This window comes from Elaeis guineensis, chromosome 14 (assembly GCF_000442705.2).
Source record: "Elaeis guineensis isolate ETL-2024a chromosome 14, EG11, whole genome shotgun sequence".
Lineage (NCBI taxonomy): Eukaryota > Viridiplantae > Streptophyta > Magnoliopsida > Arecales > Arecaceae > Elaeis > Elaeis guineensis.
The window spans coordinates 58,675,103-58,700,739 of NC_026006.2; the positions used below are offsets into that span (position 1 = coordinate 58,675,103).

General features: G+C 35.6%; 2 protein-coding genes across 6 annotated transcripts; one reads left to right on the forward strand and one right to left on the reverse strand.

Moving 5' to 3' along the window:
- Positions 1–1,102: 1,102 nt before the first annotated feature.
- LOC105036965 (protein SHORTAGE IN CHIASMATA 1 homolog) lies at positions 1,103–5,096 on the forward strand. Of its 5 annotated transcripts, none has more exons than XR_012136766.1 (8): positions 1,103–1,750; positions 1,832–1,918; positions 2,003–2,074; positions 2,174–2,236; positions 2,386–2,460; positions 3,882–4,168; positions 4,230–4,613; positions 4,743–4,976. XR_012136766.1 is itself a non-coding variant. In XM_010912680.4 (7 exons), exons 1-6 carry the CDS (start codon positions 1,427–1,429, stop codon positions 4,164–4,166), a joined length of 906 nt encoding a protein of 301 aa, XP_010910982.1. In that variant the 5' UTR covers positions 1,105–1,426; the 3' UTR covers positions 4,167–4,168; positions 4,250–4,976. The 5 variants fall into 5 exon arrangements, 1 of the variants encoding a protein (XP_010910982.1); XR_012136765.1 differs by having other exon boundaries at positions 1,105–1,750; positions 4,250–4,613; positions 4,743–5,096; XR_012136767.1 differs by having other exon boundaries at positions 1,105–1,750; positions 4,250–4,596.
- Positions 5,097–8,636: 3,540 nt separating this feature from the next.
- LOC105057549 (exopolygalacturonase-like) lies at positions 8,637–16,350 on the reverse strand. The gene is made up of 7 exons (XM_073248289.1): positions 16,303–16,350; positions 10,997–11,056; positions 10,882–10,899; positions 9,682–9,855; positions 9,297–9,586; positions 8,993–9,218; positions 8,637–8,912 (listed from the first exon to the last, which is right to left on the reverse strand). Exons 1-7 carry the CDS (start codon positions 16,348–16,350, stop codon positions 8,637–8,639), a joined length of 1,092 nt encoding a protein of 363 aa, XP_073104390.1.
- Between the last annotated feature and the right edge of the window lie 9,287 nt (positions 16,351–25,637).

Sequence of the window (25,637 nt, forward strand, 5' to 3'; positions counted from 1 at the left end):
ACAAGTATATATATTATATAGCCACGTACTATGTATTGATAAATATAATCTTCTAGAAATTATATATCAATTTATTTAGAGTTGTATATTAGATTATTGGATAACTAATATGCAAAACGTATATCACTTAGCTGTTATTATGTACTAATAAATATTCTATTTTAAAAATTATGTATCAATTTATTTGAAAATATATACAAGATTATTATTTAATTATTTTAAAAAATTTTAAAGTATGTCTTGACAAATTATCAAATATGTATTAATCTTAAACTCTGTATAGCATAACTCTAAATTTTATATTTGTAAAGTAATAAATTTTTTTTACAATATTTAAAATAATCTTATCATTTTCATTTGAATAAAAAATTCTGTAGATGAACAGAGAAGGAAAGTCTCACGGATGAAGAAAGATTTGATAAGGAAGAAAAAAGGGTGTGGGCCGATGGATGGCCTCAACTCTTCACATGCATATAGTGATTTTTTTATATTTTTTTAAGTTATAAGGCAAACAAACTCCATGAATAAGAGGAGCCCATCCCGATATGACTCTTTGAGAAATTCTTTATGCATCGTGGGTGGTGTAGAAAATTTGATGTGGAGCGCATTATCTTATTTGATTGATCTATGTAGCCACCATTTTTCATTGGGCTCATAATTTTATTTTTTTATTTAAAATTTTGAATGATGAAAATATCTCTATTCTTTAAAAAAAATTATGACATCTTATGTCTATATTATAATAGATATTAAATATGTATTGAAAAATAGTTGGATAAAAATATTTCTTTCATATTATGATATTTTAATATCTAATAAGATGTCAAATTTTTTTTTTTAAATAAAAAATATTTTTATTATTTAAAATTTTTAATAAAAAAATAAAATTATAGATATTAAATATATATTAAAAAGGCATCGTTATGCAAATCAATGGAGCAAAATGATGCCACGGGGAAAAAAAAAAAAAAAAAACGCCATCTTTTAGTTGCCGACGCTAGTTTCACGCGTCGATAATTTTTAAACGTTCCCGCACGTGGTTAAGGGTGAACCGGCTTTCAATGATGTATAAAAGTGTTGCGGGTTTAGATTCCAAGACAGCGCTCGTAAACGTCGCCGGCATCCAGTAATGATCCTATTCACGATGTTTATTTGGGTTGTTAGACGAGATTTCACAGCCATGCTTTTTTTCGTCGTCGGGATCCAATAAATCCATCGTTGGGATCCGACAAAATCGAGTCCATCGTGCCCTAGGTCCCGTCTGCTTCCTCGATCCTCCTCCAGCTTCTGCCTCCACCATCGGACTTCTAGAAGTGCCCTAAAGACCTTCTACTGCCTTAAATATCCTTATGAATGCCATCGAAACCTGTATATAAACCGACTTCAGGCGCCATTTCCATTCCAAAAACGGATACCAAAACTAAGCATGAGGACTCGCTTCCTTGCCACTGACTACTTCACCTCCCATTTTCGGCTCAAAACCCTGAGAGACTATCAATTCCTCCCCCTTCCGCTGCAAAATCTACCCCCTTTTCATCCTCTAGGCATCGAGATCCCTTTCTTCGATCTCGATCTCCGCTTTCCTTCCGAAATCTATGGATTTCTGATCGAGAATGCCCTCTCTCGGTTCCTCTCGGATGTTGTCCCTCGGTTTCTTCATGCTGGAGAGGGAACCTCCATTGATTCCAGCTCTCGGAACAGAAAGCTGGAGCGATTTAGGTCTGGATCGGCCGAGATCGGCGTATTTGAGGTGAATCAGCTATTTCTTCGCGCTTTAGATCGTGGATTTTGGTGTTGAAGGCTTGATTCTTGTTTGGCTTTGTTGTCACAGAGAAGAGATGATGACTCCTGGGAGGAAGGGAACCTGGAGAGTTGGGAGTGCTCCGGCGCTGGAGCAGATGCTGTTGATGTATTAGATGTAAACACTTTATCTTGTTTTATTTTATCTTATTTTCTCTATTGGAGGTGATTTTGGTTATTTCTACTTTGGATGTTCTGGCAGCAAGTAGTGGATTTTCTTCATGAAGAGAAGACAGTAGAGAAGTGTTCAGATTCTATCACTAAAACTCCAGTGGTATGCGGCATATTTCGATTTTATGGAGTAGAAAGTGATGATTTCTTCTTCTTTGTCCTTGTACTATCTAGGAAAACTCTTCAGTTTTTTGTTGTATAGAGCCAGAGGAGCAAATTGCAGAAGGAATTACGGTTTGAAAAAGTAGAAATGGAGCTCCCCCTGGTAAAACTACATAGTTTATTTATATTACTTTTTTCTGTGTCCCTACTGCGTGCTTCTTTCACCTTAAAAAAAAAAAAATAATTTTCTGTTGTTGCTGTCGTGATAAAAGTTGTTGTTGGTGCGGAAGATGTTTTGGGTTCTTTTTGCAGAGAGAAACTATGAGCTCCTGTGAAGCAGAGGAAGCTGGATTCTGCTTTGAACTTCCAAATATTAAAATTCTTCTGGTATATCATTTACTTTATGTGAAAATAAATACTAAATTTTATGTTCTTCCTTTTGATTCCTTCTTCTTTGTGTTGCTTTGCAATCAAATTCTATGTGAGCAAATATCTTGATATTTATTTGCTAACTAGGCAGCAACTGACATAACAGGAAGAATAAAACTATTTAAATTTTTGTGCTGTGGTGGAGAACTGCAGGTCAATTGGGCAGAATAGGACAAGTTGAACTGATAAGAAATGAACATTAGGAAAAAAAACTTTCAAATGAACATTATTTTCCAAAATTAAACTGAAAATGTCTGTACCTGTAGTTTAGTTACTATTTTTCTGTAAATTTGAAGAAAACTAGTCTATGGTTGCTTCCATAGCATACAGGTAATCAACCATAAAAGTTGCATCTTCTAGCTCTTCTTTTCCATTTCAACCTCTAGATTGACAACAAAATGGTGGTTTGGAGAAAAATTAAAGTGTGTCTTGAAGAAGATCTCAGATTCAAGTAGTGTTGATAGTACCTGGATTTGTAGGTCATTCCTAGTCTTATTTCACTTGAATTTTGGAAAAACTAGTATTTGTTTTGCAAATCATTTTATCATGGTTTGGATTTTATATTTTTGTTTCCTTGAATTTTAGTCGAATAATTATATGAGCTATTAAGTCTTTTAAAAGCAAATATGATAACCTTACAATGGGAGGGGCTGGATCTGAGGAAACATACAAACTTGGGGCCTAATAATTATAGCTGAGTGTTGGATGCTGTTGCATTAGCTTTGATGTGGACCTTATGGCTGGAGAGAAACATCCAGATCTTTATGCAAAGAGTCCACTGCTTAGCAGATCTTCCTCAAAGCTATAAGATTATTTTTAAGCTGAATACTGATATGCCTAATTGGTCGTCGACTTGTTTTTCAATTCTGTTGAATACCCTTAAGAGTGCAGTGAGAAGTTAGCTGGTGTATCTTGATCCTCAACATAGTGAGGGCAATCTGTATTTTACTTCATAATCATAACGAAGATAGCAGATCTTAGTCTCTTCCTCTTTCTTGAAAAAGAGAAGGAAAGAAAATCCTATTAAGGGGGAAGCTAAGATAAGCTGCCTGATCTTTAGGGTGAAGGTGGCAGTAGGTGTGGCCTGATTATGATTGCATTTTGTATATTAAAAATACAAGAAAAGGAAAATGAAATGCAACAATAAAAAGATGACTGCATCATGGTCCTCAGAGGCGGGTTTCATCGTTTGCCAGGAACTTGAATGATGCCAACTATCAATAGTTTCAGTAAGATGGAGGAAAATGTGCTGCATGACTTCTGAAATTATTGTCTGATCTGCATTGGATAAAATTTGATCTGAGACTTCTTTGTTGAACATTTTTAAAATAATGCTGTGATTTTCTTTTTTGTAATGAATCTCTTTCATGTCGTTGTAGGATAATATTGACATTGAAGTTGGAGTAACAATCCCACATCCCATTACGGTTACAAAGTCACTTTTTTCAGTGGAAGATATTTCTGCCAGACTCGATGATGATCAGGACACATTTTCTATTAAACATGGTAGTTCGTCCCCAGACAGGACATTGAATCAGTGTGCCAGATTACCCCAATTTGAGATTTGCGACAACAGTTGGGAGCTTAATGACAGTATTTTCACTATAGAAGTACTCATACTCACCGAGATGGCAGCTTTGTACGAGAGGAGTGTAGAGATCTGATTGTATGTATTGATTTATTTGTTGAATGATTTATATTATAATTTTTTTATTATTAATATATAGGTCTGTTCTTTAATATATAGGATAGGACAATCATGCATATTGCAGAGCATACCGATGAGTCATCATCATCTGTAGAGTGCAGTCGCGTTGAGGCTCAGGTGTTCACTGAGCTTATGGGACCAGCGCATTATGGTAGAGTGAGGGGTTATGGAGTTGGAGTCACTTCCACTCAGTTGTTTGCAATGTGCAGATATACTCAGGAGTGTAGACAGAACAATAGAATTGCAGAGATTTATAAGCTAGAGAGATATGATACAGGAGATGAGTCAGCGACATGATTTACAGATGGAGAAGTTGAAGCAGAGCTATCAGACAGAGACAGTGTCATTGAGGACTCAGGTAGATCAGATTACATCTTTTTTACATGGTATTCCCCCGCATCAGGTAATTAGTTACGTATAATTTCTGGATTTTATATTATTTTCATGTGTATCTTTATTGTATAGGCTTTATGAGTTGTATGTACTGATTTCTATATTCTTTACTTAGTAAGCTTTTTTCTGCTCCTTACAGGATCCCGATACTTTCAGTAGTCATCAAGATGATGATACCATGCACAAGTGATAGCCTTCTCTTTTCTTTTCAGAATGGGTTCTACTTGAATTCCCTCTTGTTCAGTTTGAGCTTTTAGTTTAGGGCTTATAGTTTTGGCTTCATTGGTTATGGGTTTTTTCGGGTGTAGCTAATCTTGGTGTTATGGTGTCCTTTCCATTAATCGATATGTTATGCTGCAAAATTATGACCTAATCCAGGTCTGGTCATTATCGATATGGTGGTTTTGTGATGATTGACTAACAGATATCATTTTAAGAGCATATCTTTCTCTTATGAACTTCGAACTGAATGAAATGGGTTTTATTTTATTTACTTCAGATGGATCTCATTGATTCTACCTCTTTAGGCCAGCTGAGTTGCCTTTTTGGTGGTTTCCATGGGCAACAGGTATTATATTTATTTTTTTCTTATGGTTCCAGTGGCCTGAGCAATTCTCTGTTTTATGATAGATCATGCACAAATTGTGTTGTCCATTTAGGTTTTTTGGGTGTCTGAAGATTTTGGAATGCTGGTATCTTCTTTTAGCTTGTATTATGGTAATCATCTCCCATCTGATGTAAGCTTTCTATTTGGGTGACATCTTATATTCCACAGACTGGCAACATCTGCTCTCTGTGTAAAGCATGTTCAATCAGACGTTTCACTTGGTTGCTAAAACCTATCTCTTCTTGCTAATCCATTGCGATGCATAGGTTGCATTTTATCATTTGTTGTTGGACTGTTTGGAAGGCAATTATCCTAACCATTGGACTACAAACGGTGGACATCATTTGTTGTTGGATTGTTATTTTGCTGTTGATCAAGCCTCAGTGGTTGCTGATATTCTGTGATATGATGTTGTAGGATCTTTTTTTTTATAATTTTTTTGGTATTTGTGTGTGTGTGTATTGGGGGGGGTGGGCATGTTGTTTACAAGAAGTTTATATTCTTTAAATTTTCTAGCTTGTATCATGCAGCTTGTAATGGTGGAGCTGGAAATATTTTGAGTAGTGTTTAGGTATTGTTCATTGATTTTGCTGATGAATTGGAAGTTTGTTTGCTTTATTATGCTATGGTGATTCATGCAAACAAACTTGTAATGTTACAGTATCACAGCCAAGTTAAGACTTTAATCACATGTTGCTCTCAGACCGATTTTGAACTTGCTTTTTCTAAATTTTCTAAACTGCACAGTTCAGAAATGGTGCTGTATACTTTGTCTAGGTTAGTGTCCTTCATAAGAAACCATATTTCAGCATATTATTGCATTAAGAGGATAACCATAATGACTACTTTCTTTTAGAATTGGAATAAGGCCTCTGAAGGTAGGAAAAGACTAAGATGAGTTAGGACTTCATTTCCTAGAGGAAACAAAAGAAGCTTTCAAGCAAAAGTTAGAAGGTTAGTGAGGATGCTGCTAATAAAGAAGTAAAGAGCGCAGGGGAGATTCCAGTTTCAGAATCAGAAAGGGTTCTTCTGTGAAATTTTGTGATTCGTGTGAAACTATTGATGTACGTTCTGGCATTATTTCTAATGCTTTAATTTTTATGTCGCAGCTTAGTGCGACTATTCTTTGACAATGATTAAGTTAAGCTTTGGAAAGCATTCCACTAAAGAATAGATAATTTTTGTTAGTCTGTTCTCCATCATCACCGCACAATCCATCTTCTAATTCTGATAACTCTGATCACATGATAGAGACCCAGGGTGCTTTATATCAGAGGACCATCATATTCGAAACAACACCATGAAAGATCCATTGTTGATGATAAAAGTTATTTAAAGGATTTAAAATCAAGAGATTTCTGATGTTGTGGAGTCCCCTGTTATGTCAATATTGGCTGCTACTGCTTGTGACAGCATTAATCCTGAAGATTTAGTTTTTAATGGCCATGCTTCTAAAGCAGATGACCTTTTAGGGAGCTCAATTTGTGTTGAATCACATTTCTTATTTAAAGTAACGACTGACCAACTTCAGCACAGTGCTAAAGATTTGCGTGGTAAATCTAAGATACAACTGGAAGCATCTTCTATCTTAGACTTGCCTGGTAAGGGATCAGACAGAATGAAATTGGATTAATCATGTGATACAGAAAACTCTACTGGAACCAAACATTCTTCCTGTGATTCTACATTTCATTGGGATCTTAAAACTTAGCTATGTCAGCCTGCATTAATTGTAGAACAGTTTTTTATATTTTTTGTTTAAAAAACCTTTGCGACGTTTATAAGTGTCGCAAATCGCCGTGTTGTAATATTTCCAACGACGCATATAGGTGTTGCAAAAAACTACGTTACAATATTTTCCAGCCATGTGTATTAGTGTCGTTAGATACCCATGCTGAGACAACTCTTTTTGCTGGAACTTAACGACGTTTGAAAGGATGGTAAAATTGATAATTTTGTGATGCTGCTATAAGCATCGTCGTAGTCCAATGATGGTTCCCCACTCTTACATAGTCAACGCATGTACAACACTTGAAAAAATGTCGTGGAGGAATTTAGCCACTACTATTAGCATCACCAAAAATCAAAAATAGCATCACCTATTACACATTTTCCTGTAGTGTACATTCTATGTTGGATTTTTTACACCGTCCATGGTGCACAAAGAACAAAGAATTTCCAACGGCTCTTGAGTTTCCAAATTAGGAGGCATGCTACAAGGGATGTGGCAAAAAAAAAAAAAAAAAAACTTGCAGGTACATACAACCCTATGGTACATACACCGAAGAATCATTGTTCCCCAAGTGAACACAATAATGGAATTTTATGTTAAAGATATTTCTATCGAAGTCTTAATTCACAAGGGGCCAATTTAAGAGAACGCCAATCACCTTAGTCAATAGATATTGATACTAGTTGGTATCCCACCCTCATGTGATTCTGACCAACTTCACCCATCGTTATTCTTTTTCAGTTTTTAAGAAAAAAATGGGCCGTGCTGGGAAAGGATATTGAAATTTTTCTTACTAGATTTTCTAGGAAGGTTGAAATAATGAGCCAAATTGCAGCCTTTTTTCTCATTTTCAACAGCTTACGCTAGTTCTTGTTGAAACATTAGAATTATTTTCAACATATTGAGCCAGTAGGATACCTCTTCATCATGCTTTGTTTCAATGAATCATATTGCAATATTGATTCCCACAATCTAAATTCACATCCCTTCCAACATACTTGCTCCAATAATTTTGCATGGTTTGTAAAAGGTCTAAAAACTACCACGTTTGGTAGTTTAATATTTGTTCTTCATGTGTTCGGGGTATCTAGGTGAGCTAATGCATTCTTCATTGTTTGTTTCAGATAAGTATGGATTATTTATTTAAGCTAGTATTTTGGAGAAGAAGGATAGCTTTTTCTTGCTCGTTCAACAAAACAGAGAATGAAGCTACTGCAGGCCACCTATAACTTTCAGTAGAGCTTCATCCTATTTTCTAGGAAAAGGTTTACTAGATCAGACCTGATATATGGTTTAATGACATTAGAGTTGTCCATTAGCCTATCATGGAATTTTCAAGGAGATTATCTATGTTTCTGTTTTGTTCTAATATGTCAGATCTCCAATGTTCAAGGCCTTACTTCTAAAGAAAGATCGTAATTTTTTGGTCTTAATCATTAATTTTTTTCTTTTCACCCATAACATTATCAGATCAATCTCTCCTCTTTGTTAAATATATATCTTTGGCTGCATATTTAATCACCTCACTGTCACAATAATTTGCTATATATAATACGTATTGGATACTAAGCAAAAGGCCTGAAAAATATGTTAATGCAATGGCTTCACACATCCACCAAATGGAGTCTCATTTGAGGAGGCTCTTTAGCTTGCATATGAGAAATTAATGTAATATATATACAATCTGAGTGACCTTAAAGGCATGTGGCAGGCTTTTGGATCCCTAAAGCCATCCCTTTGACATTTAAACAAGAAGATGTAACGTTTTGAACAAGTGAGGAGTTATTTTGAATGTGTGAGGAGGTGATGCCCAAACTACCAGGATTGGATACAAATTCCAGATTAATATCATGGAGTGTCACATTCTCACAAGGTACCAATTGGCTGCACATAAAATTCACCGCAACTGCTTTATTTGAAGTCCCTCTGATTCGTCGATACGTGACATTATGAATCTTTACGCCTGAAGGCTGCACAAAAATAAAGAAAAATGATATTAAATGATCGATCCAAAAGAGCCAGTTAAGGAGATAAGACTTCAGAACCATACCTCATTATTGCAGTGATGCCCCGGGCAATACTCTTGGTCTATAATGATGGCGTTAGAGACATTCTGTATGATGATGTCCTCAAATGTTATGTTTGAGGCTTCACTTGGAGGTGCCCCGGGCCATGTCTTGATCCTAATTCCATTCGACATGCCTGAGATCGTGCAGTTCCTCACATTTACCCCAACTACATTTTTCTCATTCTTATACTTTCCTAGGCTTCCAATACTTCATCAACACTAAATCCTATTAGCAAACACTTAGTCCAGAGCTTGAGCATCAAAGTGTTCGATGTTTTACACTTACCTAATACCATGACCAGGGCCACAAGCAACATTAGAGATGGAGACGTTAGTGTTTCCTTGGCCAATAGAGATGCAGTCATCACCAGTGCCAATGGTCAGGGTAGCAAGATCGATATTGTTGCTGCCACTACTGTGGATGCCATCAGTGTTATGGCTGTTTTTAGGGGCTGAGATGTTAAGGTTTCGGACGTTGATATTGGAGCTCCTTTGGATGCTCATGTGGAAGCCTTTACTATCGAGAAGTGTGAGATTGGCAATTTTTGCATTACTAATCTTGCAGAATCGCATTGACTGTAGGCCAGTGACAATGTTAAGCAGTAATCGATGCTTGAATACATCAATAAATCTCATAAATTTTTTTGTGAAAAAGGATGAGAGAATTTTACCAGAGGTAGGTTTTTGCAGTTCTTTCGCCCTGGGCATGTGGTAAGGTTCCAGGCTTCAGCACCCTGGCCATCCAGAATGCCTCCTCCATTGACCACTAGCTTGTCCAGATGTGAGAACTCTAACCAGCCAACACTAGTGAAGTTGTTGAGGCTCAAGGGAGCCTTCAATGTCCCCTGGATTTGGATACTTAGAGATACATTGTTATAACAAGAACCTCTAAAAATGACTGGGCCCACAAAAAATGTTTCCTAAGGGATCGCTAAGCTTGCAGACCCATTGAACTCGCATGCTACTTTCCAAGCATCTGAGAAGGCCTACAAAAGAGAGACATGGAACAATCAGCCAAGTCAATTTACAGGGTCCAAGCCTTATGTGATTTGGTATGCATTACATGAAGCACTTCAAAGGACTCGGTAGGTGAGGTTTGAGCCATTTGTAAGTCACTGTTTCTTTACGTTATAGGAATGCTCTAAGAAGGCTAACTCACAATGCATGTGGTTTATGTCCGAAAAACTATCACTTACATCTAAATATTTCAGCAAACTTGGTTTTTGGTGGTTTCCTGGAGAGTATGGTCAAATTAACAAGGCATTACATGCTTAATTTATGCTTTTTATCGGATGTGATGGGTTTATCCATGTATGCATATTCTTGTCTATGTATAAGTGATGAAGGAGACATAAAAGTAGACCATATATCTAGCAAATGGTACAAGAAAGTATAAATGAAAAAAAAAGAGCATTCTTTTTGGCCACAAGATAGCAAACAATACAAAGCAACTTTGATTTCATGTTTGGAGCAAAATGCTGCTAAAGAATTCTCATCAACAATTCAAACATGATTCTCCTTAGAATACAAATATCGAAGTGGATTATGCACAGATAATGAAGAAACAATTTCCACTTTGGAATAGAATTCACCCATGCTGCATTTAACACATCATTTTTTGAGAGTGAATCATGACCTTTCTGATCATTATTTTGTTTTCTATGTTTTTCACCAATCACAATGGATGGAAATTGCATGTTAAGCACCATACAGCTCTAGTGTTAATTGTTCCTTGTGACATGACCGAATCCACACAATCAAAAAAAAAAAAATGACCTAACCCACATCCTGCTGTGATAACTTTATGAGAGTTTGTTTTAATCAGAAACATCAATATTCCTTAATTTTCATCTAGTGTGATCTGCACAAACCTCTGTTTCACATGCAATCTTAATGACACCAAAAACAAAACCACAACCATTCTAGTTTTATCTAGCATTAAACACTATCAAAAGGACAAATTAATCTATCCAATGGAATATCTACCTGGGTGCTGTCAGTCTCACCATCAGCCATTGCTTCATACTGTGTCACATCAAACACCTTCTACCCACAACAGTATGCAGCCATGCACAGAATCAAATAAGACCAACAAGATAGCTTCAAGGCCATTTTCAAGGACATATTACGTACTTTTTGGTAAGCTAAATCCTTTTTTTTTGGAAGGAGCAAGCTAGCTCTATCAAAAAAAGGGAGCAAGCTAAATCCTAACCAATTTTGCTCGGACAGAATACAATAAAAGGAGTTAAAAGAGGGTCACGGAATGTTATAGGTGTGCATACATGATACATACCCGTCTCTCTTAACCATCTCATCTCTAAGTATAGTGAATTATGGTTTAGAATCACAAGATTGAAGTGGTCATCATCTCTATGATCTGTACGTTGCATGGGCTCTTCTCTTGGCCATAACTGTGAATGAAAAAGTTAATTTTGGTTTTGTTTTTCCTCTACCCTCCATTTGCTATCAAAATCTAACTATTCACGTACCCAATGAGATTTTGAAGCCAATATACTGTTCCTCTTTGTATATGCCCTATGGCCTAACTTTGTGTGGGGTGTCTGACCCTATAATGGAGGTCTGAGTTCATAATGAGTGTGAGGATGGCAATGAGGCAGGTGTGCCAATTACCTACTCTTGTCCCACAATTCGGAACCAAATATCCATCACTAACTAGTAACTGCCTTGGATGGATCCGAGCACCCCAAATCCGTCCTGCAACTGTAGTTAAATTTCCAACCCTACCCTATCTCACTTTGTTTTGAGTTAGAGGAGTAGATTGAAATCGGTCGAGATGGATAAAATTGCAAATATCCTTTTTTTTTCCAACATATAAATCAAAACAAACAAAAATAGAGTATAACATTAAACCTTGGTACCTCACATAACATTAGATAAACTAAGATTCCGAAGCATAAAATATGACAAACCAAGAGTTCAAAAATAATACAAATAGTAAATAAAATATTGGTACCTTAAACTAAGATAAGCAAATAATTAAAAATAGTATTTTAGTGAATACTCTAGGGCAGGTTTAGGGCAGGCATGCCATTTCTTATGTCCATCCTGAACTTATAATGGGTGTTATTTTAAATACTCTTCCTTGTTGTTGGCTCTAAATAGATTTGATGAAATCTACCTTATTAGAGTTGGGTACCTAATAATGACGTGTAAATCATGCTAAATGGCTGTATTCAAATAATAGTCCATATGAAACCTATAAAGTACCATAGATTCAGCTCTTGAGGAGCTTCCCCATTTAGAGGTGTAGTCTATATGGAGCCTATATAGTACCATAGATTCAGCTCTTGAGGAGCTTCCCCACTTGGATGAATTCCAATTGCAAAGTGGGGAAGAAGAAAAAGAACAGAAGAGAGGGAGAGATAGGGGGTTCACATAAAATTCTTTTCTTATTATTTGAATATCTTGAAACCTGAAAAAAATTTTAGAAGACTGTACTCTTATTATTTAAATTTTGTAGCACATTCTTCTCTTTTTGCTCATGATTTTTCTATGAGGGGGTTTTTCATGAAAATTCTTATTGTTGAATGGTTGTACGATCATATACTCAATGATTTGTCTATAATCTCTATGATGATGTTAGATTCCTTTTCCTTGAAATTCTTGGTTGATTGTGGTTGTTTTTGGCCTATTTCTTCCTTTCTTAATGAGATAAAATAGAGAAAACACAAAGTTTCCCCCTCTATTGAACAAAAAAGAGATTAGCAAATATATACCGAAGAAAATAGGAGACTCAAAGGGAGAAAGAAAGAGCATAAAGTTTACTAGTCCAAGAGAAGTAGAAAAAGGAAGATCAATGAGAAGATGTGTGCAAAGTATTTGATGGGTCTCCATCACTTTATTTGAGCACTAGGGCTCTAGGTTATGGAAAGTTTGTAGAGTCTTTTGCAGTACCATATAGATGGAATATCTCCCGCTAAGAAATATTCTTGCATTTCCCTCTTGCCAAATTTTGAAACAAGGAGCAGCTAGAACATGATTCCCTACTCTTCTAACTAATGATTGGAATTTCTTGCACCTCCATTTAGTCCAAAGATCAAGAAGGTTCTTCAACCAACCTCTTAAGTTCAATTGGACCTTGATAGAAGTCTAGATGCTCCTAGTGAAAGAACATCTAAAAATAAGTAAGAGATTCAATTTTAGTTTTGCTCTAGCAATTTGTATAAATTTCTGCATGCCATTAGACAAGTTGAGAATTGTATCGGAACCCCTATTTCTATTGAGACTTGTTCATTTTTTTAACTTTGTGAATTCCAACAAAGGTGGAGTTTTTTTTTTTTATTCTAAATATTCTATTCATGTAGTCCCACTTTCTCACCCTGCCAGCTTCCATGCATTTTACAACTATTAAAATAATAAAAAAAATCTTAACCATCCTTCATAGGTCCTAACCATCTCGTTGTTTTGTTTTCTAGTTGGAATAAACTTGTGTCCGTTGAGACCTCGCTGGAGCCCTATAAGCCCCAGCTTGGTGCTAATAATAGCAGCAGGATAACATGTGCTCACACACTCATTCACACAGTACAAATAATAATAATAATAATAATAATAATAATAATAATAATAATAATAATAATAATAATAATAATAATAATAATAATAATAATAATAATAATAATAATAATAATAATAATAATAATAATAATAAATAATAATAATAATAATAATAATAATAATAATAATAATAATAATAATAATAATAATAATAATAATAATAATAATAAATAATAATAATAATAATAATAATAATAATAATAATAAATAATAATAATAATAATAATAATAATAATAAATAATAATAATAATAATAATAATAATAATAATAATAATAATAATAATAATAATAATAATAATAATAAATAATAATAATAATAATAATAATAATAATAATAATAATAATAATAATAATATAATAATAATAATAATAATAATAATAATAATAATAATAATAATAATAATAATAATAATAATAATAATAATAATAATAATAATAATAATAATAATAATAATAATAATAATAATAATAATAATAATAATAATAATAATAATAATAATAATATAGTAGTACCAAAGCCTAGCAAGCTCTTAAAAGAGAGGTTGCCAACTAAACAAGCGATTCTTGGCTAATCTAGTAGAAACAAAATTAGTTAATTAAAAAGGTGATAGATTTCCTTTTTCTAAAATGTTGGTACAATGGAATCTATGCCTCTTCAAATCCTTAAACTTCCTTCTTTTTGCATTCTTTCTCAAGTATCTCTAGAATAAGAAATAATCATATTACAGGAATAAGTCCCATGGATAATATGGAAGCTATCACATAAATGTTTTCGTATACTCTACCTAGCACACCGCTACATGTGCATGCGGGCCTTTTCTCCCCCACCTCAGACCAATTCAGGAAAAGAAGCCAGCCCTAGTGCATGCAGGCAATTAACATGGAGAAAGAAGAAGCCACTTGGGCCGAGATATATAGACCAAATACTATTAAAAGAAACCATAGACTAGATTTGCCAATCAGTTAATAGTATTGTACTGCTTATAATATGTTACATGGAAGGTGCACTCCATTAATATCAGCCATGCTGGCTTTCTTTTGATACCAAGTACTTTATTTTCTCCTCTCTTTCAACGATACTAAGTACTCAATTATGATAAGATATATATAGAAACCAAAGGAAAGCCTTACATAAAAATCAAAGGAAAAGCTAAGGTACAGAGCATACATGCAATATCTTAACAGAATGGCCAGCGACGGTGAGTCACAAACAAAAACCCACCATATTCTCGAGCGACTTGGCTGATGTCAGGGGCAGGCTCCTTCTTTGGAGGGGTATTTTGGACTGGCTTGGAGAAGTAGTAAACATTAGCTGGTGGGGGCCTCCCCTTCCATCCGCGGCACTCATCGGATAAATTTTGTGAAAGTCCAACAATCCTAATTCAATGAAGCTTCTTCTTAAATGCATCATTTCTTACTATTTTTTATCTTTAACTATTTTTAAACCCTTCCATCTCTCCTTCTCCTTTGATCCTCTCCTTCCACACCTCCAACTCTCTTAATGATAGCACCGACAATGTTGCCCGTCTGCCACCATTGCCATTAATGGTAGTAGCATCTTTGAGAGGAGATCGGAGGGTTTCATTGAAAGGAATTTTCTTTTGTTTTGAGTTGGTAGGATTTTTATTATTTTCATTGAGAGGCAAGACTTTATTTTTCTATTTATAAAAGGGGTTGTATAGATATCTTCTTTTTTATCCTTTTGAATATTTTTACCTAAATAAAAAGAAATCATATAAAGGGCATTATTTTGCCATAACTTTTTAATGCACAGTCCTATAGTGAAAAATAACAATAGTTATTAGAATCCCACAAGAATGACCACAATGTATAAATATCTTTTTTCTCATCCTTTTGAATAGCTTTACCTAAATAAAAAAATTATAAGCGCATTATTTTGCCATAACTTCTCAATTATATGCATAGTCACATAATGAAAAATGATAATAGTCATTAGAATCTCACAAGATTGACCACAATGTATATATCTTTTTTCTCATCCTTTTGAATAGCTTTATCTAAATAAAAAAAATCATATAAAGCACATTATTTTGTCACATCTTCTCCATTATATGCATAGTCACATAGTGAAAAAGAACAATAGTTATTAGAATCTCATAAGATTGACCATAGTATACATATTTTAGAGTTATTTGAAAAAAATGATATATGATGAACAATGAATCAAACAAATAGTAATTTTCAAATAATTATTCATTATTTTTAATAATAATTGAAAATGTGGACTGTTCTAGTCATTAAATTAATCCCATATGATTCACTTATAAAACTAAGTCTGCAACTGTGATTTCTCAGGTAGGCCATTTTAATGGGATCAAATACTATTGAAAACATTAGTTCATTTTATCACTCAAGCCCCCAAGCGCTCAACTTGGATGCTCTTTGGCCCGAAACCTTAATAATTCTGGACCCGATCTAGCCTGTCCCAATATCATCCCTCCCTCATTGAACTATCTAGAACTGTTGGGATCTTTCATGAAATCTTAATAAATCGACATTAAGAAGATGTCGGCCTTGCAGTCTCCAATATACTCATATCAATCATACCATCTGCAGATATATTCTTCAAGTTGTTTCTTAGAATAGTGATTTTTTAAACTTTTTTTCTATTTTGTTGTGGCTTTCATTTTATTTTTGAGAATGGAGTTGTTTTAGAAAGCACCATTTGAAATGGCATTTCTAACTGTAAAAATACCATTCCAAATGATATTTTTATTGCCAACTCACCCACCCTCTTCGCCATGCTGGAATTTATGAATTTGCCATCGAAAAAAAAATTTGAATTTGATAATGGCCATGGAGAATGGCACTTCTGAAAATGTCAAAAGATATGATGCTTTTGAAAACATCATTGTGAATAACGTTTCTATGTGTTCACTTATTCGCTTTGGCCCCCTCGCTTCAGCACCGCTTGCGACTATATCACCCACGGCCACTTTTGCCCCCCTCCCTCCCTTCCTTCTTTCTCCCGCGAGTCCCCTGACCTCCTCGCACCCCCGACCACCTCCCCCCTCATGCTGCTCTTTTGTTCACTTACTTGCTCCCCCCCACACCGCCTACGACCACGTCCCTCATGGCCGCCTCCACCCCCCCTCCCTCCTTTCCTTCTTCCCCTCACAAGTCCCCCGACCTCCTCACACCCCCAACCACCTCCCCCCTCGTGCCGCCTCGACTATGTCCCCCATGGATGCCTACGACTGCATCCCCCATGGCCGCTTCCCTCCTCGCACCGCCTACACGACCGCCTCAACTGTCCCTAGTCCTTGCAGTCGGGCATTGCCATTGGTCACTGCTAGATACTCTTTGTTTTTCATATTCTCTCTCACTCTCTTTCATTTTGGCGCTGCTTGACCTTGATGACCAAAGGAGCCTTGATTGCTGCTAGCTAGAGGAGCCTTGATTGTTGCTAGACATCATCCTTTAGGTAATAAAATTAGTTGGGATGGTTGTGTGATATCCATTAACTAATAGATTTGGAGAAATTTGAACATGAGACTCACTATAATTTTGTAGCTTGATTTTAACTTGACAGCAAGCCTAATAAAAGCATATAAATTGGTTTTCTATTTTAATTGTCAATGTCATACAAGTCTAACTAGTGTTATAATGGTTCACACCATAACTAGTGGATCAATTTTCTACCAAAAAAAAGAAAAAAGACTAGTGGATGGATTGGCAATATCTAGTTAGAACATACAAGTTCATTTCATTCTCTTCTGTATTTGCCCATTTTTGATTTATATTGATATATTTTTGTTGATTTTTGTTGGTTATTATTTATTAAGTTGATGGCTACAACACATGTCTATGTGCTGTTATATTGTGATGGTACAATATAGAGTGATGTTGATGGAGCAGAATATAATATGCATCCTACTTCTTCAATCAGATTGAGTGTGACAACAACTTATCATGATTTATTAAAAAAATTGTATAATTTCATAAAAATAGATAGAAGCCAACTTCGTTTGAAATTTAAATGGCACTGCTCTGTTGTTTTTGGACCATCGATGGAGATTAGGTATGTTGCGATAATAGTTAGGTTAGATGAGGTCGTGGAAGAGAAGCTTTCATTTTCTATAAAAAATCCTAAATGCAAGTGTTTGGAACTATATGTTGAGAAAGAGAAAGTTGTCCATTCCAAAACTATAAATGCTCCAGGCACGATCCATAATCAAGATTATTTTAGAAGCTTGCTAACACAATCAGAGAATACTCCATCACTTTCTCCAAGGTCCAGACATGGCTGGTCAAGTCCTATGATTGATCATGATTTATAGGATGTGGATCCCAACTATCCTAGCACAGTGCCGCTGTGTTATGAGGATAGGAGTCCTATGATGACAAGTCCTATGATGGCAGATCCTATTATCAATGAATCCACGTATATGGGATAAACTGATGAGATTAGCACAGGCCATGAATGAAAATTATCGTAGCAAATGTTGATAACCAAGGTATTGAGTCAGATGAAGATCATGGGGATGAGTATTGGCCTGATGATGGTATGCATCAGGATGAAGATCAAGATAAAGACTGACCTAAATGATCGCATAAACCACCATAATTTTTTACCACTCTGGACATGCCTAGTGGTAGTGGAATGACTACTAGTCGATACTTCCGGGATGTCTACTTATTTTGAAATTCAGAAATGAATAAATTTTCAATATGTATGGCCTTCCTAAGTAAAGAAGAGTTAAACAGAACTGTTGATCTATATCATATAAAGAAGCATCGGACATATATCATAGTTGAGTCCAAGCCAAAAATTTGGGCAATCCAGTATGCATCATGTGGTAGTAGAAATGAATGCAAGTGGAGGTTACACGCTTCATTTTTAAAGAAGAAGAATTTTTGGATTGTCAGCAGATATAAGGATCCTCATACTTATTTATATGAAGGCCTATGTCGAGACCACAAGTATATCAGTTCAAAACTCATTGCTACTATGGTTCAAAATATTATGGAGAAAGATCCTAGTGTCAATATTAAAGCTATTATAGCAAGTGTAAAAGAGCAATTTGGCTACACTATCTCATACAAAAAGGCATGGTATGGAAAATAAAAGGCCTTGGTTGATATCTATGAAAGTTACGGGGGGGACCCCCACTCATCTTAACTTACTTGGCCATCTTAAGAGATTCAGTTTCATGCTAGGTTATTTGTTGAATCAAGTTCACCCATACTGACTAGGTTGGTTAGACATATGGATGTGCTGACCTGATTTTGATCAGTTGGATGTTATATCTACTGATTTTTTAGAAGAGATCTAAACCTAAATTTTTTCACTACATATTAAGTCTAGAGATCTTCCATCATTGTAGAGATGCAAGTACCTTCCTAGCATTGATCATTCTTGGCTGGTTACAGTGGTTTGGTTGCATCGAAAAGGTACAATCACTCTATTTACATTTGATGTCCTGGGGTAGAGATGAGGTTGGACCCAATAACTATTAGGTAAGGGTTCCAATGATGGTTTTGCACCTGCTGGTGAATGATAGATCTGACTTAACTAAGAAATATGCTAATAACTATTAGGTGAGGTCATAGGACTTAGAGACCAAGCCCACTGTATCTTGCTTAATGAAGCAATGGACAAAGTGTTGTCCACTCATTGGTCTGTACTTATCAATAACTATTAGGTGAGGTGTGTACAGATTAATGAGACATAGTATCTACTTGAAATTGATCACATATAGGTTTTCATTTTTCTACCTGAAGAGTGTGAGAGATTCAAGAAAATAGTGGGAGCCTTTGTTTGTTTTTAAAATCTCTAGAATAAATATTTTTATAAGTACAAACATCTAACTGAAACTATTTTCTCTGTAGATAACTATGTCGAGTTTTAACCCCTTAGTCCGTATCCTCGATACTAATAGATTGACTGGTACAAACAATAAAGAACAGCTTCAAAATTTGAAAATCATTCTCAGTTCTGAGAAACTTACCCATGTCCTTGATCGGGATGTGCCTGTGTTACTAGTTCATCCATACCCTGATCAACAAAATGCACTTGAGAAGTAGATGGATGAGGATAACAAGACAAAGTGTTATATTTTAGCATCCATGTCCAATAATCTTCCACGACAGTATGAAGATATGAAGACTGTTAAAGAGATGCTGACTCACCTGTAAGTGTTGTACGGTGAACAGAGTCGCACAGATCACTTTGAGATTTCTTGAAGACTATTCAGAGTGAAAATGCATGATGGGCAGTCTGTCAATGATTATTGTTTGACAATGATCAAGAACATCGAGGAGCTTCAGAAGCTCGGTATGAATATGGACAAAGAATTGTAGGTGGATTTAATCCTTCAGTTTCTTCCTAATTCGTATGGACAGTTCATCATGAACTACCATATGAATAAAATTGATAGCACTTTATTCGAGTTACTGAATATGCTGGTAATAGCAGAGGATATATTGAAGAGTTCAGGAGCTACAATTCTGACTGTGGAGCAGGCTTCCTCTAAAAGAAAATCTTTTTTCAAGAAGAAGAAGAAGCCTGCGAAGAAGCAAAAGAACGACGCCAAGCCCAAGAAGTAGGTTTCGAAGAAGGTCGATGACAAAGAAAAATATTTCCATTGCAACATCGAAGGCCACTGGAGGAGAAACTGTCTGACCTACCTGACGACTGTCAAGAGCAGGAAGAAGGATGGACCTTTTGAAGGTATATTTGATATGCTCGTTATTAAAACTAATCTAATGATTTTCTCTTCTTTTAGTTGGATCTTTGATTCTGGTTCAAGTGCTCATTTGTGCACTTCTATGCAGGATCTTGAAGAAGTAAGAGGGCTGAGAGAAGGCGAGATCACTCTCCAGATTGGTAATGGAGCAAGGGTTGCTGTTGTGACCATCGGGATCTACCCTCTGCGATTATCGTTAGGTGTTAGTTTAATTCTTAAAGACTGCTATTATATACCTATAGTCAGTAAAAATTTAATTTTCATATCTGTGCTGGTATAGGATAATTATAATTTTCATTACAATAATGACATGTGTTTGATTTATTTCAAAAATAAAATTATTACACATACTTTTTTGATTGTCGATCTTTATCATTTGCATATAGTGCAAGTGTAAATATTAATGAGCAAATTATGAATGCTATAGGGTCTAAGAGATTTAGAGATAGGATTAGTGAAAAGTATTTGTGGTATCTTAGGCTAGGCCATATTGGAGAGAACTGACTCAACAAACTGAAGAAAGATGGTCTTCTCGGACCATTGACTTTCGAGTCTTATTCGGTTTATGAATCATGTCTTTAAGAAAAAATAGCCAAGCTACCCTTTATGGGATAAGGGGAAAGGGCTAATGAGATATTAACCTTGGTACATACTGATGTGTGTGGTCCATTCGATGTACAAGCTAAGGATGGTTATGTTTACTTCATAACTTTTATCGATGATTATTCATGGTATGGGTTTATATATTTGATGCACCATAAGTCTGAAGCCTTTAAAAAGTTCATAGAGTTCAGACATGAAGTAGAAAAATAGATGAAAAAATCCATAAAGATTTTTTAATCAGATCGAGGAGATAAATATGTTAATGGAGAATTTTGGGTCTATCTCAAGGATAATGGTATAGTTTCACAATGGACACCTCTAGGGATATCTCAGCTCAATGGGATATCCGAAAGGAGAAATTGAGACCCTATTAGATATGGTTCGATTCATGATGAGCTTCACAGACCTTCTTATCTTTCTCTAGAGACATGCATTGCTTTTTGCACTTCATCTTTTGAATCAGGTTCTCTCTAAATTCGTTCCTACCATACCATATGAGTTATGACATAGTAAGAAATAACTCTTGGGTACCTCAAGATTTGAAGATGTCCGATCCATATCAAGCGACAGTAGGTGGATAAGTTAGAGGCTAGATCTTTTAGAGCTCGCTTCATAAGGTATCCTAAGGAAACCATAGGATACTACTTCTATCTTTCTGAGGATCACAATGTGATTATGAGCCGTCATGCTATCTTCTTAGAAAAAGAGTTTATCCAAAATGGAGGTAGTAGGAGTAAGATTGAGCTAAAAAAAAATCTCTGAAGAGCATCGAGTCTAAGAACCTGAACTCAGTAATGAGCTAGTAGATGTGATACCTCCTCTACCTCGTAGAACAAATACAGTCTCCCATCTTTCTAAAAGGTACTTAGGTATTCTTATAGAGAATTTAGTGGAAGCATTCCTTGTGGGAGATAGGGACATTAGAAATGATCCCATGACCTACGATAAGGCAATGTTAGATATAGACTCCGAGAAATAGATGAAAGTGAGAAAGTTAGAAATTGACTCCATGTATTCCAACCAAGTTTGGTCCCTAGTAGATCCACTTAAAGGTATTGTACCTATTGGATGTAAATAGATTTATAAAAAGAAAATTAGATCGGATGGTAAGGTAGAGACCTATAAGGCAAGGCTAGTTGTGAAAGATTATAGTCAATGCGAAGGTATTGCCTATCATAAAACTTTTTCATCCGTAGCTATGCTGAAATTCATTCGTACTCTGCTTGCGATAGTAGCCTTTCATGATTATGAAATTTGGCAGATGGATGTGAAAACTACCTTCCTAAATGGATATCTTGAAGAAGATATCTATATGGAGCAACCTTTGAATTTCACATCCAGTGATAGCGATCACAAGGTCTGCAAGCTGCAACAGTCCATATATGGACTCAAACAAGCATCTCAGAGTTGGAACACTCGCTTTAATGATGTGATCAAAATATTTGATTTCATCAAAAATGAAGAAGAGCTGTGTGTGTATAAAAAGATTAGTGGGAGCACTATCATATTTCTCGTATTGTACATGGATGACATCCTCTTGATTGGCAATGATATTTTCGTGCTTACATCGATCAAAGTATGGTTGTCAAAAGAGTTTGTCATAAGAGACCTAGGAGAAGCTTCCTACATTCTTGGTATAAAGATTTATAGAGATAGATCTAAGAGGATGATAGGACTCTCACAGCGAATGTACATAAAGGAGGTGCTAAAGAAGTTCAGTATGAAAAACTTCAAGAGAGATTTTTTGTCCCTTAGACATGACATTCATCTCTCCAAGAAGATGTGTCCTGACACACCTGAGGAGATCTAGCACATGAGCAAAATTTCTTATACTTCAGCAATAGGGAGCCTCATGTGTGTCATGTTATCTACACGACTTGATATAGCCTTTGCTGTGAGTGTCACGAGCAGATATCAGACGAATCTAGATGAAGAACACTGGATTACTATAAAAAATATCCTTAAGTACTTGAGAAGGACTAAGAATTTATTGTTGGTCTTTGGTGGAGGATCAGAGCTGAAAGTTGAGGGATACACTGATTTAGACTTCATGACTGATGTCAATGATAAAAAGTCTACATCGGGATGTATCTTCTTGTATGATGGTGGTCTGATTAACTAGAAGAGTTTCAAGCAACCGATCATTCATATTCGACCATGAAAGCTGAGTACATCATTACCTCTGAAGCTGCTAAGAAAGTCTTTTGGTTCAAGAAGTTCGTTGCGGAGATAGGTGTGATGCCATCAGATGCCATTGCACTGCACTGTGACAACAACGATGCTATAGCCCTCGCTAAGGAGCCCAGATCTTATCTGAAGTCCAAGCATATAGAGCAGTAATTTTACATCATACATGAATATCTCGAGAAGAAGTTCATCGAAGTATAGAGAGTCGACTCCGTACTAAATATGACGGACCCGCTGACCAAGCCTCTCAGCTAGCAGAAGACCAAAGCTCACCTTGAGAAGATGGGTCTTAGGTATATGGTCAATTGGCTTGAGATCAAGTGGGAGTTTGTTAGATTTATGCCCTAGAAACCTACTGTTGACTGACAAATTTTATAATTTCAAGGCTTAATTTTATACTTGTAATATTTTTTTATCAATAAATTTTTTTTTATTTCAATCATATTTATGTGTCCATGATTTGTCCTAAAAATTAACAAATATGATTTTTGTATATTCTCAAAGTGTTGAGAATTTGAGACATATATTAATTAGTGGTTAATTTTTAAATACTCTTGATCAAAGGATCGTCATGAAAGATAGTGATCAATCTATTCGAGATCGGTGCATGGTTCACTTTTCTTGTAGGCAGATGAGTCTTGGGTCTGTAGTGTAGGGACACTAGGGTGAGAGTGCGGGTGGTTGTTAGAGAACAACTTGTACTGAGCGTGACCAACATGAGAAATCACTTGAATGTCTGCTCACTCGTCAATGGTCTTCTCGATACTGTAGTGGTGTGAGTGGTCCTTTGACCTGCGGTGTCATCAACTATTCGCAACGAGGCTACTGGGTTTGACTGCATATTTCTTTGATCCCTAGCCATTTGAATTTTTACTATGTATATTGGTTATAGTAGGTTCAGGTTCACTGTTTGTAGTAGGATGCACCTAGATGAAATCTATCGATCTTGGTAGAAAAGAAAAAATTCTATACGATTCGTGAGACTGAGTTCAGAAAATCTTTGATCAAAGCAAGCGTGAGTACTGAAAAAGAGTTTTCACAGAATTCATAAATAAACTCGAGTCGAGCCAATCTAGTATATGACTGATGATGGAGTTTGACGAGTTTTTTATGACCTCCGTTAAGTCATAACTCATGATAGAAGGACTGAATCATACGATAATTGCATCTAAAATTTCACACTTTTATTTTATCGGATTGCCACTACATACTGTTAGATATCACTGATGGATTGTGAGACTCATTGGGCATCATTTTGATAATCGATGACCCTCAAAGGGTAGAGTTAGAATTGTTTCAACCCATCAAAAAGAGTTTTGATGATATTGTGATGGAAATCATAATATATCTCACTACCAGATAGAATGAAATCTATGGGGTCACACATTAAGAGATTTAATTTTGAATTTGTCAATTGAGCTTATGAAGTTCTAATTAGATTAGAATTTATTAAAATTTTATTGGATTTAAGAGAACCATACTAGCACATGGTTAAACCTAATTCTTCTCAGGACCTTGATTGGATCAATTCCATTGCATTAAACCTAACCTAAATCTATTAGGGTTTAACTGTGCACCTAATTGTGAGCCCAAGAGAATTAGATTAAGTCAATGAGTTGGCTAAATTATCTCTTTATTATCTCTATATTATCTTCTCATTATCTCCTTATTTATTTTCTAATATTGTGTGTGGAATTAAGGGAAAGAAGAGATGGCGCCATTCATGTCTTTTGGAAAGACCAAGGGGCGCCCACCTTGGATTGGCATGAGGAAGAGAGAGGGGCCCACCCCCTCTCTTGCATTGGCATGGAAGGAGAGAGAGGGGGGCTACGCCCCCTCTCTTGTGCATGAAAAAACCCTAAGGGACGACAAGTATTGGTGCCCCATCTACTTGCCTTCTATTATAAGGGGCTCCTACTTAGTCTGCCTTATCTGACTGGGACACCCCATATGCTTGTCAAAAGAGATTGATGTCTTACCAATTAAGTCTAATTTTAATAAAAATAATCAGATTAAAAAGGTAAAAATTCTTATGAGATAAGACTAACCTTTTTAAGTTAATTAGTTCTTGAATTGGATCAAGGAAAGGTCTATATAAAGAGATAGTCTCTTAAGATTTTAGAATAATAGAATTTTGTGAAATCAAAACTCTCCTCTCTCCTTCTTTATGCCACACCCTCTCTCCCTCTTCTCTTTCCCATGCCCAAGGGTTGGGTACCTGTATTTCACACGTCAAGAAGAAGAAGAGTCTTTTCTATAGCAAGGAACAAAGAGAAGGAGGCTGTAGTTCAAGGGTTGAAGTTGTAGTTGAGATCATTTGCTGATCAAGGTTCAAAGAGGCATAGATCTTTCTTAGAGAAAAAAAAATCTACCATGAGAAGAAGGATTCAAGGTTGATCTCGATGGATACCTATAGAGGTCAGACACATATGCAACTCAAAGACCTTCGAATCTGAGATCATTAGTAGTGGTGAATTTCTATCCGCACCAAGGTATTGAGATTTGATCACAAAGTTATTTTAATTTTCATATTATATGCATGTCTTTATTT